Source organism: Indicator indicator, chromosome 12, assembly GCF_027791375.1.
Source record: "Indicator indicator isolate 239-I01 chromosome 12, UM_Iind_1.1, whole genome shotgun sequence".
NCBI lineage: Eukaryota > Metazoa > Chordata > Aves > Piciformes > Indicatoridae > Indicator > Indicator indicator.
In genome coordinates this window covers 330,114-344,811 of record NC_072021.1, presented here as the reverse complement: position 1 = coordinate 344,811, position 14,698 = coordinate 330,114, and the positions used below count along the sequence as shown (strand labels likewise).

The 14,698-nt window shown below is 40.6% G+C and overlaps 1 protein-coding gene across 2 annotated transcripts; it reads right to left on the bottom strand.

The window, feature by feature from the left end:
* Positions 1–584: 584 nt before the first annotated feature.
* On the bottom strand, positions 585–12,879 carry ATP6V1C1 (ATPase H+ transporting V1 subunit C1). Of its 2 annotated transcripts, none has more exons than XM_054385306.1 (12): positions 12,748–12,879; positions 11,500–11,567; positions 9,964–10,084; positions 9,062–9,172; positions 8,034–8,125; positions 6,702–6,800; positions 5,356–5,424; positions 4,312–4,404; positions 4,130–4,223; positions 3,385–3,482; positions 2,134–2,260; positions 585–1,202 (listed from the first exon to the last, which is right to left on the bottom strand). In XM_054385306.1, exons 1-12 carry the CDS (start codon positions 12,877–12,879, stop codon positions 1,107–1,109), a joined length of 1,200 nt encoding a protein of 399 aa, XP_054241281.1. In that variant the 3' UTR covers positions 585–1,106. The 2 variants fall into 2 exon arrangements, with proteins under 2 accessions (XP_054241281.1, XP_054241282.1); XM_054385307.1 differs by having other exon boundaries at positions 9,062–9,156; positions 9,999–10,084.
* Between the last annotated feature and the right edge of the window lie 1,819 nt (positions 12,880–14,698).

The window sequence follows — 14,698 nt, the reverse complement described above, 5'->3', positions numbered from 1 at the left end:
AGGACCTACAGGAAGGCTGGGGAGCGACTGTTGAGAAAGGCCTGTGGGGACAGGAGAAGGGGCAATGGTTTGAAAGTGGAGCAGGGCAGATTGAGGTTGGGCATCAGGAGGAAGCTCTGCACCATGAGAGTAGAAAATACCAGAACAGGATGACAAAGATGTGGTTGAGGCCCCATCCCTGGAGACATTCACTATTAGACTGGATGCGACCCTGGGCAGCCTGATTCAGTTGGAGGTGTCCCTCTTGACTACGGGGAAGAGGGGGGGGGTGGACAAGATGACCTTTAAAGATCCCTTCCCAGCCTGATGTAATCTAAGAGTTTTACTCCCATCTTCCCAATAATTGTCTCACACCTTTCCTTTAGAGCCATAGGTTTGGTAGCCAAACAAGGTACTGGAGCTTTTCTTCACAAAGCAAAAGAAACATCTGCATCTCTTTCAAGTATTGGTGCTGAAATAATTGCATTTCTGCACCACTGCAGGGAGGATGCAGCATTAGTTCAAGGCTTTGCTTCAGTTTAGGTACAGGCATCTACATGTGTATGGGGTACAAGAAAGTGACACACTTGCACAGGTATGTTTTATTATTTTTTTTTCTCTCCTGTGGTTACAGGGCTGCAGTTGTAATTTTAAACCACTCAGAAAACACAATTTCATACCAATTTTACATACTTTACAGCACAGTTCAACAACATTAACACACTTTAGCTACCAAACCAAATGAACAAAATGGCCATGAACATTTACACTATTCTTCTGTAAACAAGTTTTGGTTTATAAACAATGGTACATGGAATTAACACAGACCACCATATGAAAGAGGAATGAGCTGCTTTTTTTTTTTTCCCTTAAATAAATCACTCTCTTTATAAATACTTCAGTTCTCTCAATATACATTTACAGACAGAATTGATTAAAAGCAGATTACCTACACTCTTCCTGGAAAAAAAAGAAAATGCCTAGAGATGGACCACAGTGTGTTAAATTCACCTAACATAAGAAGCAAGCATATGATTAGTAGAGTGTTAAAGTATTACTGTACTTCAGCCTCACTTCTGTTTGTTTACACCAACACTGGGAAGATTGTCACGTTAGGGAATTGGTTTTCACTTGAATTCCAGCAAATTGCAATCAATCTTGTAGTACACATATGGGTAGTACTCCTGCTGACTGAGGTTTAAGCCAGGAATATCCATAGTTGCCTGCAAAAAAAGGTTTGAAACCAGTTATACTCTTACACTTCAGACTCTTATTCAGAAGCAGATGAAACATTCTTATGTTTAAGAGCAAAATCTAAGTAGCTGCCTGTCAGTAATTCACATCTGATGCTAAACAGACTGCCACTAGGAAGGAAGGAGAAGTACTGCAGTTATGTTTTTCTAAGTTTCTGAAAAAGTGCTGACTGATCCAGGATGTCAGAGGAAATGCAGCATCTTTAATTTTCATCTTTAATTGTCTCACATCCCTTTCCCCAGAAAGACTTAAGAAATACTTTGGAAAAAAAAAATCACATTATTAAATGTAGCATTAAAAACCCCCATGATTTCTAGTCTTTTAAAATTCAGCTCAACTGATTGGGTGGTCCATTTTTGGTTTATCTTCAATTTGTACAAAACAAATTAGCAAATTAAGCCTCCCAGCAAACCAGTTTGAAAACAGGAAAATGAGACCTCTACAGATGGAAAGGATGACTTCATCCTGACATCAATTCAGCCTCCTTCAGCAAGGAAGGACAACTACATTAAGGACAGCAATGGACCCTCAAAGAAAAGTTGTTTCATTATCAAGACCACTGTGGGCAATTTATGTGTTCCCTCTGGGCTCAAAAAAAGATATTTAAATGTTTCAAGTTCCTTAAACCTAGTTGCAGCTCCACCTTGACTTTGAATTCTCTGGTAGTGTGATAAATGCGCTCTATAACTTATCTTTCCATCAGTGGTAGGAAAGACTTTAATAAGAAGAAATTACATGAGGCTGGTATATGGAGACAATTTTCTGTGCTGAGAGAGAATGATCAAGATGATGCTGAGGTTTCTATTAACTTTTAATAAAGCCAACAGATTTTGTTTTGTTTTTTGTTTAAACAGACTAAACCTAATAGTGAAGGGGAATAGCAGTTACAAAATGACTTACATCAATGATAGCTGCTGCACTGCTGTCAAGGTGCTTGTATAAGTCATATAAAACCTCCCTCAGTTTCTTCATTGTTTTCTTGTTAGGCTGAAGTAGCATTGCCTGAAAGTTAACTGGCAAACCATACCTGAGGAAGTCAAGCAGAAAACTATGAAAATCCTGCAATCAGCTTTATCTTTCAAAGCAGAATTTTCTTTTGAGAAAGAATCCTGTTGTTGAAGAGGAAATTCTGCACATTGTCCTTTCTGCAAGACTCTTTCTGTAATTCACCAGTAAAGCAGAATCTCTTTGTCCCATGTTTAAAATAATAAACCAGAAGTCTAAATGCTCTCAAAAATCATTTAAAATCCTTGATTACTTAGCACAGTTCTCAAAAGGTACCTGAAGTCTGGGACTAAGTTTTGAATATTCCAATTAGTTTACCTCTGAGACTTCCTTTGTGCCATGAAGTGGAGAATTTAGTCTCAATTCTCTTTATTAGGTGTGTGGAAGCATTTGCCAATATTCAAAACAAGTTCAGCTTCCTTCCTTCCCCAACTTCATATTCAAAATAAGCCTGCAGCAGCTACAAAACAGACTAGAATGCAAGTTACTGTGAATTTTTCTCTTTTCCTCCTCTGGTTGTCTCCTTTAGAACATCAAAAAGCCTAAAAAACCCTTTCCGTTTTATGACTACAGCGGAAGTCCTTTCAACTCAAAACCAAAATCCAGGTCCTTCTTTCTGCAGGAAAAGCTGTTCTTAAGTTAATTAGTGACTCTTTCTGGATAGGTATAGAAAAAAAATATTTTTTTTATAGTTAGAATACTGAATGGTTTAATACTGCAAAGTTTAGACTACAGAATTCTTTGAAAAGCATGTTTTGAAGCAAGAGCATCCAGTTCAAGATGCCAAAATGTATTACTGAATACTTTTTATTCTGAACTCTTCACATTCCCCCCTAAAACAGAAGATAGATTAAGCTCTTTTTTACAAGGACAAGTTAAGAATCAGCAGAAATGCCTTGCTGCAATTTACAGTGTACCTGTAATTCCTAAAGTACTGGGGGACAGACTACCCAAGGGGCAAGATACACAACTGCCTCTCTGAAATATTCCACAAGAGCTATTGCCATCAGCCATTCTTACTGTCCTACTACTCGTTCCCTCCTTCCTGGAAGGGTGGCATTCACATACCTCAGTCTGGTAAACCCAAGCTAGGTGTAAATGCTTACAAAGTCTCTACAAAAGCACTACTGAGGTCTGCCTCATTACCTTAAAACAGATTCAACAAAAACTCGTAGTGCCTTCACATGAATCCATGCAATGAAAGCTTCACTGAAATTAACTTTCAGCCACCGGACCAGAGGCCCCTGTGAAAGAGGAAATAAAGAACAAAAAAAAAAATAGCTTGAACTTCAAAATAAAAAGATTTAGCCTATTAAGCATGTTTGAGTAAACACTCAACATCCATACCACAGTAATAAAGACAACTTAAAGGCAGAGTTCACTATGGACATAATGGCTCAAGGGTGTTTCAATAGGAAGTAAAGAGAAATTGAACAAGGTTGCCCAGGAAGGTGGTGGAAGCCTCATCCCCGGAGGTTTTTAAGGCCAGGCTGGATGGAGCTCTGAGCAACCTGATCTAGTCCAAGGTGTCCCTGCCCATGGCAGGGGGGTTGGAACTGGCTGATCCTTGAAATCCCTTCCAACCCTGACAATTCTATGATTCAGTACACCATCTCAGCTGCTGTGGGCTAAGTAGGTTAAAGACCATTTTACTAACATCTCTTTCTTTCATTCAAATACTTGTCAATTTCCAAACTTCTTCAGTGTGGTGAGGAACATTTGTGCACAGGAAGCTCCATTTTCCCTGAGCAGCATGGGTGGGTGGCAGGAGGACTACATCACATCAGCCTTGCAATGCTTTCTCAGACTCACAAGAAGTTCATGCAATGGTTATGTAGCAATAACAGCTCTTGAGAGGTCTCCTGTTTCTGAGTGGTTTATCCAGACTTACAAACTGTTTCTTCTTGTCAGTTGACAGCCTATTCATTTCTTCTTTATCTGCCTTCATCTCTTCTTCATTGTACTGGAAGTCACGGACCATAAATCTGTGTTGGGAAGTGAAGGAAATCAAAAGTGGCTATCTAGAGATCCTTCAAAGCAGGAGAGACAGAACACACCCAAAATAACACTCACTTGTATTCTCTGGCTTTATGCTTGAAGTCATCCACTGCCTTCCTGAACAAGGTGACGTTACAGAGGTAACTGTCTTGATCCTCAAAGAGTACACTGCACAGGAGAAAAAGTGTCAGAATTCACAAGGTTCAGGTCACCACAGATCTGATCTACAGTAGCTTAAATTGTACTTGATCACCTCAGATTAGATTACAAATTAAACACCTTATACAGAAAGGAACTGAAGCTTCAGCAGCTGCACTTACTGCTCCCTTCATCAGGGATGACAGTTTGCATTTCACAGTCAGACCTCACCACGTGGATTCTTCACACGTGTCTGGGTATTTGTTCAACCTTCAACTCCTTCACAGAGAAAGGAACTGAAGCTGGTTTAATACTAAGAGCTGTGGACTACAGAACTCTTAGAAATGCATGTTAGATGTTAGGAAGAAGTTCTTCCCCATGAGGGTGGTGAGACACTGGAACAGGTTGCCCAGGGAAATGGTGGTAGCCTCATCCCTGGAGGTTTTTAAGGCCAGGCTGGATGTGGCTGTGAGCAACCTGCTCTAGTGTGAGGTGTCCCTGCCCATGGCAGGGGAGTTGGAACTGGCTGATCCTTGAGGTCCCTTCCAACCCTGACAGATTTACAATTCTATGATTGTTTGCACACAAGAAAAATTATCTACACTTCCAATTCTTCATTCCCTAGTGGCTTTCAAACAGCTTAAGTACCTTGTTTCAAGTCCTCTGAACACAAGCATAAAGCTTACAGGCTGGCAGCTAGTAGTTACTGCTGAACTCCACCATGCAGAAGCTTTAAGGTGCCTGAACTAGATTAGCTTTTCAGTTCTTTTGCCACAGAAGTTAATTTGATAACTTTGTTAAACCTGCAGTTAGAGATCCTTTGAATTCTTGCTCAAATACAACTTCAGCTGATCAAGCTCAATCAAACTGGTCATTCTGACAAGGGTTTGGTCAGGCTTTAAAGTCCCAGGTCAGGACAGCTAAAGAACACTTCTAGAACAGACCAGATGCAAATATGAGATTTAGCATTTAACAACTTACTTGCTGGAACGTGGGACAACCATCTCTGCTAGTGTTTCATATTGCTTAACCCAGTCATTATAATTTGACCTGGAGAACACACAGGTTATGGTTAGACTTCCAGTACTATAGTAAGAAATCTTAAGATTAAAGGATCAAGCTTTTCCAACATAAGAGCTTTTACTCATCACAACTTCAACACAGGTGGAGGCTGTCAGAAACACACAGGATACCAGGGACAGTCCTCCTCATGCTGTTTTTAAGATTACTGCTAAACAAACTAACAGTCACAAAAGTAATACTTTATCTTCAGCCTTCAGTTAAGTTTACAAGTGGAATTTTTTTTTAAAATCAAAGACCTGGGAAATTAGTCATCATTAAGTACAGATCTCAAGCAGGCTTCACTGTAAAGGTTCAGCAGAAACTCCTTGTGCAACTCCACTCTTTTGAGTCCCAGTCATGGAATACCTTTACACCATCACAAATGGGTTCCCCAGAGTTCTGCATTTGAATTCTGGCAGCCCTGTCTTTCTGTAGTTGGTGGGTAAAGAGGTTCCACCCTTTGGACACCAAACCCAAGTCAAAGGTGAAAGAAAAATAACAGCTGAGATATGCTAAGCACCTGCTGTTCACTAAAGCCACTGCAAAACTGGTTTGCCTTCACCAGATTTTTACATGTGACAGAGTCTACTGCTTCCTGTGATAATTGATCTGCTGACAGTTATCTCTCCTTGTTCCCAGCTCCAGAAAAATCAATCTTTACACTTTACAAGAGTCTTAAGGACATCTCTATCATCACCACCATCCTTGGCCTGGGTAAGAGGTGGGGTTTTGTTGTTTAAATGTTTCAGACAGGAGCAACCTTTTCCCTCCCAGCAAACCTTCCACAGGAGACAGGAGCAGGGGGCCATTGGTAGATACTCAGAGCAGTAAAAGGGCAGCATTCTGGCAATCTGAAAAAGTACTTCACTCATGAAGTGGTGAAAAGCCAACACAGTCCTAACCATTACAACTCAATCATTAAGCCTTCTAATTAAAACATGTCATGTTTTCACTCAGTACTTACTGTTTCCATAAGGACACCTTCTGCAACATGACCAGTCATGGCTAATATTAGATAAGAGACATAAGTCTAGTTTCTTAAAAGCATTCCTGAGCATTCAGCATTCCTTATGATGACTTCTTGTGAATAAAGGAATACAGGCAGGTAGGCAGGCTCATTTGCCTCTACTAAGCATCCAAAAGTTTGTTTTAGTTCATCCAGAGAATTCAGATGTCCTTTCTTACAGTATGACAAGGTTGTGGGATCTGTTACTTGATTTAGCTTTCTTCTTTTATTCTGCTATTAAGGCAAACAAGAAACTTACTTGGGTACAATCACTAATAAAGTGACCAAATACTCTGAATCAAGTACAAAGTCCTCTTTCTTTACAATATCAGCAAGACTTCTGGTTAGCAAGCTTCCCCTGCAGGCAAACAAAGGCAGCCAGAGTAAATACATGGGTAAGAACTGAATTCATTTAGATAACAGATAGTTGATAGTGTATCATTTTCAAACATGCATTTGTTGAGCATCCACTGTTAGCAGAGCACAGAAAATGGCCTTCTCTGCATTTTGTATCTTGCTGTCTGAAGTCATCACAAGCTTTTATCAGCAGCTGTGCGTCATTTCCATATCCTAAATATGTCACACACTTCAGAAGCCAAGTTCTCTTTTGAGAGGTGATTTAAAAACACAACAGCTATTAAAGGAGACCTCATGTGGCCTTCCAGTATCTGAAGGGGGCCTACAAGAAAGCTGGGAGGGACTTTTTAGGGTGTCAGGTAATGACAGGACTAGGGGGAATAGAGCAAAATAGAGATGGGTAGATTCAGATTGGATGTCAGGAAGAAGTTCTTCCCCATGAGGGTGGCGAGATCCTGGAAAAGGTTGCCCAGGGAGGTGGTGAAGGCCTCATCCCTGGAAGTTTTTAAGGCCAGGCTGGATGTGGTTCTGGGCAACCTGCTCTAGTGTGAGGTGTTCCTGCCCATGGCAGGGGGGGGTGGAACCGGATGATCCTTGAGGTCACTTCCAACCCTAACAATTCTATGATTCTAAAACCATTAATTGTGGAGCCTCAGAGTTACACCCAGCCTAGCACAGACCTACAGATGGAGCCTCAATCAAAACGTGAAGCAGCAAATAGCCATGGTTCTGAATCAGCCAGCAAGGCTTCTAGCATTAAGTGTAATGCCAGAGTTGGGTTGATTTAATCAACTGTATTTGTAGAGAAGCACTGCTGTACCTCAACAGCATTTCAGATAATCATCACAGGTACATGACAAGAGAGCACCCAGCCTCTGTTTAATTTATTATCTGCTGTCTCTCCTGGTTAATTTTGAGGGAAGAAACCCAGTAACATTGATATACTTCAAGCATAAATTGAAGGGAAAGACTTCCCTGTTTAGACACCTAAGGAGCAGCATTACACAGCACTTTAACAGCAAGCTTGTCCAAAAAGCCTTTGTGCATGTCATAATTGCTTATCAATCAAGTGAGCTATTACCAGCAAATTAGCTGCTAAGAGATGTTCTTTTGTGGCAGCTGCTATTCAAGATCGACAAACAGCTAAAAAATACATGTGCCTCTTCACATGCTACTCAGTTTTCATAGCTGGGGAACCTCCCCTGCTCCATTAGCAAACCCCAATGTGACTCACGCGTTCTTTCTTTCCAAATTCTGAAGGTTCCCTTTCAGATTGTTGTATGCTGAGGCTCTTGCTTTCAGATCATTGTCAATCTGGTTTACTCCCTTCAAGATAAAAAGAAAAGGAACAGTGTCTAAAGAACCAGAAGCTTCATTTCCAAGCTTGGGTCTACCAATGAGAAAAGACCCCAGTTAAAAGGTTAATTGCTCTAATGCTTGACAAACTTCTTTCAAAAAGGAGAAAAAGCTAAGTCAGAATTCCTTAAAGGGAAAAATCAGCCAGTGAAAGTTACACATCCTCTTCTGGCATCAACTGGACATGTTACTGCATCCAGCTGATCGTTAGTCCATCAACCTGGACACTGCCACCCTCCACCTCAGCTGACAGGAGAGAGAACTACAAAGTTTACTTTCAGTCATTTGAAGTTTACCTCGAACCATTTAAGTTTCACTTCTGACTGCGATGTAAGCACACTTGTGAACACTGGGTATCATTTCCTCCAGCTGTTACCTCCCTTCTCATTCTCTTTTTCCCTCATTAGAGTTTCAGTGACAAGAATGATGACACAGCTAAATTCAGCTAAAATTTAGAGGTGTTTTGGAATGTTTGAAGTTGCACAGGGTCACTTCCAGGGTAGACAGATAAATCAGATTCAAGGATGAAATACTGTTTTATTTCAGATACTAAATGTATCTGTGGAACCAGGTAGAGGACACATTGTATGTTTAACATCACTGGCAGCCTTCATATTAAAGTTCCAGCTCTTTTATTGTTTAAACTCAGACTCTCACATTTGGCTTGCCATTGCTGCTCAAATAAGCCACATTTCTCAAATCCACCTTCCAGGATTAATTAGAATGATTTCCAAAGATTAATCCCCAGCCAGGTAACTTGGCAGCACATAGAAGAAACACAAAGGTTCACTCCTACTGTAATCTAAGTGACATGCAGTCATCAAAAATAAGACAAATGGGCTTGATTACCAAGTTTTGTGCAGAAATATCTCAATGAGGAAAGTTTTATGAAACAGATGACTTTACCTTTGCAATAATTTCTGAAATATTCTTCAAGGATTGCTTGATTGGGTATTTGGCCATATCCCACTGGAACCTTGTTACATAGGTGACCAAGTCAACTAAAATTGTAAAGAGCTTTGTTAGACAATAAAGAGACTGATGTATTGTAGGGGTGCTGTAGCAGAAGAGTACTGTAAGAGGCTGTGGGCTTTCACATGGGTGAACCCTGCTGCTTAAGAAACTCTAAAATCAACAATCAAGTTTGAAGTTATCCATGGCCTTCACCTTTGGATGTTGGTTTCTCCACCTCTGTAGGCTCTAACTGGTATTCATCACTAAGTCAGTGATGGCTGGAGAGGTACAGGCAAGACCAACTATTTTTTGCTTTGTGTGAAAAACATATGTGGGAGAACAACTTTGCTAATTAGGATCACTGCACCTGCCTTCATGTTAATCCAATCACATCAGCCTCTCTTGCATCAGTACAAGCTGTAGTGAATTTCAGGAAATAGCTTTGAAAACAAAACATTGATTTAGAGACCAGGCCAACTCTTTACTATAATAAAATGGACAAACATTTCCTCCAGACAACTGCTTTTATCAAAACATTCTATCACAAGTTTGGAACAACTGAATATTCCATCAGAGCTTACCTACTCAGATGACAAAGTAATACAAAGAAAGTTTAGTGATCAGTTACAGTAATTTTTATGTCCCACCAGAGATCAGTGCTGACACATTACAGCCCTGAAGGATCAAAAGGCTTCTGGGAGTATCTAGCACGTAGATCTAATTTCTTGTCTTTCTTGCTCCTATAATCTGTTTCAGAGAAAGTGACTCATGGGGAAAAAAGTACTTCCAGATCTGAACTAGGCTTCAGAATATCATACAGAGAAGCAGTGTTCAGTATGTTTCAGGATCACTGCCTTCTCTCCTGCATACATCATGGTTAAAAATTTACCTCCATTAGCCAGAAGATTCTCCTGAACTTTATCTTTACTGTCTTCTAGGACATCAGCCATATACTGGGCCACTTTCTTTACAACACTGAAAAAGAAAAGATAAAGATATGAAAAGAAACCTGCCACTTTGAGAAATATCATTTATAGAACTGATCTGAAATTGCTCAAGATTGGATCAAAAAAGGAAGTACTGATTGCTTCACATACAAGCTTTATAAGAGCATAAACTGGCATCAGTATCTCAAGAAGATCAATTGTTTGAATACATGCCAGAACTTTACTGAAATCCTCTTCTATTGTTGATACTCATCAATTACCAACAAGGTGAGGCTATTCCCTCACCTTCAGACAACAGGAGTTGGCTTTAGGTGATAATCTCACTGTATTTCAATCTGGTTTTGAAGTCTGTGCTACTTGGAAAATCCTAACCCCTCCCTACAAATAAATAGTGAGGTAGAAATCATCAAGCCTGTATCAGACATGGCATGGCCAGCAGGATTAGCGAACTGATTGCCCCTGTACCCAACAGTGATGAGACCACACCTCAGGTACTGTGTCCAGGTTTGGGCACTGCAGTGTAAGAAAGACATTGAGGTGCTGGAGCTGGTACAGAGAAGGGCAATGAGCCTGGTGAGCAGCTTGGAGAGCGGGTCTCATGAGGAGGGGCTAAGGGAGATGGGGTTGTTTAGCCTGAAGAAGAGGAGGCTGAGAGGAGACCTTATTGCTCTCTACCTGAAAGAAGGCTGTAGTGAGGCCAGTGTTGGCCTCTTCTCCCAAGTAACTAATGGCAGGACAAGAGGTAATGTCCTCACGCTGTCTCAGGGGAAGTTTAGGTTGGATATTAGGCAGAATTTCTTTACCGGAAGAGTAGTGTGGCATTGGAGTAGGCTGCCCAGGCAGGTGGTGAATTCATCATCCTTGGAAGTATTAAAAAAAATCTGTAGATATGGCACTTTGGCACATGGTCTAGTGGTCATGGGGGTGTTGGGTAGAAGGTTGGACTTGATGATCTTATAGATCTTTTCCAACCTTAATGATTCTACGAATAATCCACATTAAACACAAGGCAAACATGACAACAAAGCACCAAAGACAACTGAAGAGCTATGGAGAAACCCCAGGCCAAAACCCTCATGAGAGCTGACATTCCAGACCTGCCTTCCTCCCTAGAAAATCTGCATGTGATATTACTCACATGTGTCATGCCAAATAGCTTCCTTCCCTGTTTAGAAATAACAACTTTACATTTCTCCTCTTGAAACAGAAGATGGTTCCACAAGTTCTAGTTATATGAAACTGTTACATTTGCTCCAAATTAATTTCAAAAGATATTTTTCTCAGGAGCAGCTTAACTTTCTGAAATCTTAGCTTGCTGACTGTCTGCAGAGGGTCACTATGAAACAAGGAGAAGTCAGAAATGACCTGTGCAGGATGAGAACTCAGCAAACCATCACATCCATTACTCTCATATTTTGCATGCTAGTAAAAATAAACCATTACCCCTCCACAAAGGCATCCAGTTTAGCCAGCTCATCTGACAAACCAACCAAAACATCCAGTGTGCCCACCTAAAAGGGAAGACAAAATGCATTAGCAATTGGATATAAACATAGACAGATAGCAATATAAGCTAACTTGCAAATAAATAGCACCTAAATAGATAAATATCTAATCAGCAAATAGCAACAAAAGCTAAATCTCCTGAAAAGGTAGCTTTGCAGAACTACATAAAATATTGTACTCTAAGTTTTTGATCAGTTTATGTTAAAAAAAAAAAAAAAAGTTTTTTTTTTGCTCAAGATATCCCTAAAGCACCACTGTATCAGATCTAATTTGCCCTAGCTTGGTGCACAGTTTCAGTCCTGCACTCCAGCCATCCAAAATGGCTTTAGTTTGGAGAGGAGAAGCCTGAAGGGTGACCTCATTCATGTTTATATAGATGTAAAAAGTGCCAAGAAGATGGAGCCAGGCTCTGCTGGGCAATGCCCAATGACAGCACAAGGGGCAATGGTGGAAGATGAAGCATAGGAAGTTCCATGGAAACATGAGGAAAACTTTTCTCACTCTGGGGGTGATAAAGCACTGGAGCAGGCTGCCCAGGGGGGTTGTGGAGTCTCCCTCTCTGGAGACATTCAAAACCCACATTCCTGTGTGACCTGCTCTAGGTGCTCCTGCTCTGGCAGGGGGTTTGGACTGGATGATCTCTGGAGGTCCCTTCCAACCCCTAACATTCTGTGATTCTGTGAATACATGTGAAAACAACTTTCACACGATGAATTGGCTGCCTTCCCCAAAAGCAATTTGCTTCAATGTTTGGTTTATTACTTCAGATCAAATCCAGAGTTTCTGTAATCAGGTATTTTGGTATGGATGACAACCAGAACATGGAAAACTCTGAAGATGCAAGAGTGCTGCAGCAGTCAGACTGACATGAGTCTGGACTTTCTCCATCTGAAGTAATGGAATATCTATAGCTTGTCTACAAGTTTTCACTCTTTCTTCCCTTCTCCTTCAGAAAATACTCTCTTCCCTGATTTCATGTAATAATCCAGAGCAATACGTAAACCTTTCTGGGGCCAGGGATGAACTTACTGTTTTAGACTGTATCATTCAAACATGAAAACTACAGTACAGTAAAATATTCTGTTTAGCTCTTTTATAAAGAATAAGGTGCAAGATATCTTAGTCTAAAGAAACAAAGATGATGCAAGCCAAACATACTTCTTACATGACCTGGGGCCTACCTACCTTCAAGTCTGGAATATTGAACTTTGAATTAGTAGAAAGATTGTTATGTTTTGTGGTTGCTGCATGTAGTTTCTCCCATGTCTGTTGACAGGTTTTTTCCCCAGGAGCAGAAATCAGCCAAAACTCGGTCATTTTTGTGTCTTTATCTTGATGCTTTCTGCTTCTGAAGATAGAGGCAAGATGCTAGTAGAAGCAAAGCAAGACAGGAAAGGGAAAGAAAGAATATCTGCCATTAGTCCTGCATTCAAAGCCTTGCCTGAAGAAAAACATCTCATTGCATTTTACTCAAGTGCAGCTGCAGCCACTCTAAGAGATTTTCCCAATAGTATCACATGATTCCAAACTCATTTCTTCCCTTTTACCACACCACAGTTGCACAGTTGTAAAGTCTTTTTCAGCAGCCCATCCTGCAAGTTAAAGTGGGTTGAGTTGGCAACATTAGCATCCTTCAACTGCAATTGCACAGAAAGATGAGAAACAAACGATCTAACTGAAAATAAATCCAGTAAGACAGGACCCAAATCATATTTTCACAGCTGTGTATGTTTTCCAGCATCAATACAAACAGACAACTTTTTCTGAACACATAAGAGGGAGGGGGAAAAAAAAAAAGTCAACATTATAGGTGTTCAAATCAATTTTCAGATCAGGACAACGTTTTGAAGTAAGGAAATGCATTAAAAAATATTTAAATTCATTCTTCAAGCAAAGAAGGTTCCCCTGGCAACTAAAATTGTCAACACAAAGGAGGACACTTTCTAATCTTGGTACCTCTGCTGTCATTGCAGACTTTCAACAATATTTCACATACTGATAGTAGCCAAATGAATATTGCTACTAAATACAAATGGTGTTGAGCTACATACAAATGGTGTTGAGCTACATACAAATGGTGTTGAGCTACATACAAATGGTGTTGAGCTACTTCGCAAACGAGCTCAAGAAGTTCAGAGTATGTATGTTCCACTGTCACTAAAAACCAGAACAAGTCTCTAACTGAGACTTACTGGACATTTTTGGGTTTTTTTTAGTAAAAGACTGAAGAATAAAAATCAAAGCCTATCTTGACAGAATCTAAATGTCAAATTTTGGTATTTGCCATGTCATCTGTAACAGCTTTGAAAGGGCAGAGACTAACCTACATTTCATAATCAGCACAGAGGAGAGCACTCTATTTTTGAGAGAGAAAATCAAATCCTGCATCTGTAAGAATGAATACACAACAGCAAGCTTTGCCCAAAACAACACACCTTCATCTGTGTAATCATACCAGGGCAAACAAATTATGAAGGGTGTGGATGTCAGAGATGAGCACAAGGAAGGCCTGTTAGCTGATTCTTTTGTTCAGCTACTCAGGAAGCTTAGAGCTGAAGACAGTTTACCAGCCATTAAATTAGTATCATGAAGCATATCTCATCACTATCACAACAGCTCTCCTCCTTCAATAAAGGGGCCTTGCTTACAACAAGAGATGATGATATCCAGTTATAGAGGCTCTTGATACTGCACACTCCATATGTCTGGCACTGCATTACTAGGTAACAGCACAGCAGTGCTATCATCTTAAATACAGTCAGTGCCAAGCTGGGTAAAGCTATTTGAGAAATCAGAATATTTGCAAGCCCAGACACATGTCCCACTCCACACTCGTTTGTCTGACATGACCCAGCCCACTGCTGGGCACTCGCCTGTGCTGGGGCCATACACCTGCACAGCTGGTTCTATCCAACAGCAGAAAGGCAAGGACTTGGAAATTATCTGTGCTCTCCTCACTGGCACTACTCTCTCTTCTCCCCTAAGAGCTGCTAAAGTAGGCTGGAAGGAGTACTTTGCTTCTGGAACTAGTATGGGTGAGAAAAGGGGTCCTAGCTCAGAAGGATGGGTGAAATGATGAAGTTCACTTCCTCCCTCATGCTGTGACCTTGAGTGCTGAGGGAAAGCCTGCGAGAGC

Excerpts from the sequence above, each read along its gene's own strand:
- ATP6V1C1 (XM_054385306.1), bottom strand. The coding sequence starts at position 12,879 with ATGACCGAGTTTTGGCTGATTTCTGCTCCTGGGGAAAAAACCTGTCAA. Across the intron at positions 4,405-5,355 it reads GTTGTCCCACGTTCCAGCAA|TGTACTCTTTGAGGATCAAG; the intron begins GTAAGTTGTTAA and ends TCTCCTGTGCAG. Across the intron at positions 3,483-4,129 it reads CTGACAAGAAGAAACAGTTT|GGGCCTCTGGTCCGGTGGCT; the intron begins GTAAGTCTGGAT and ends CCTCTTTCACAG.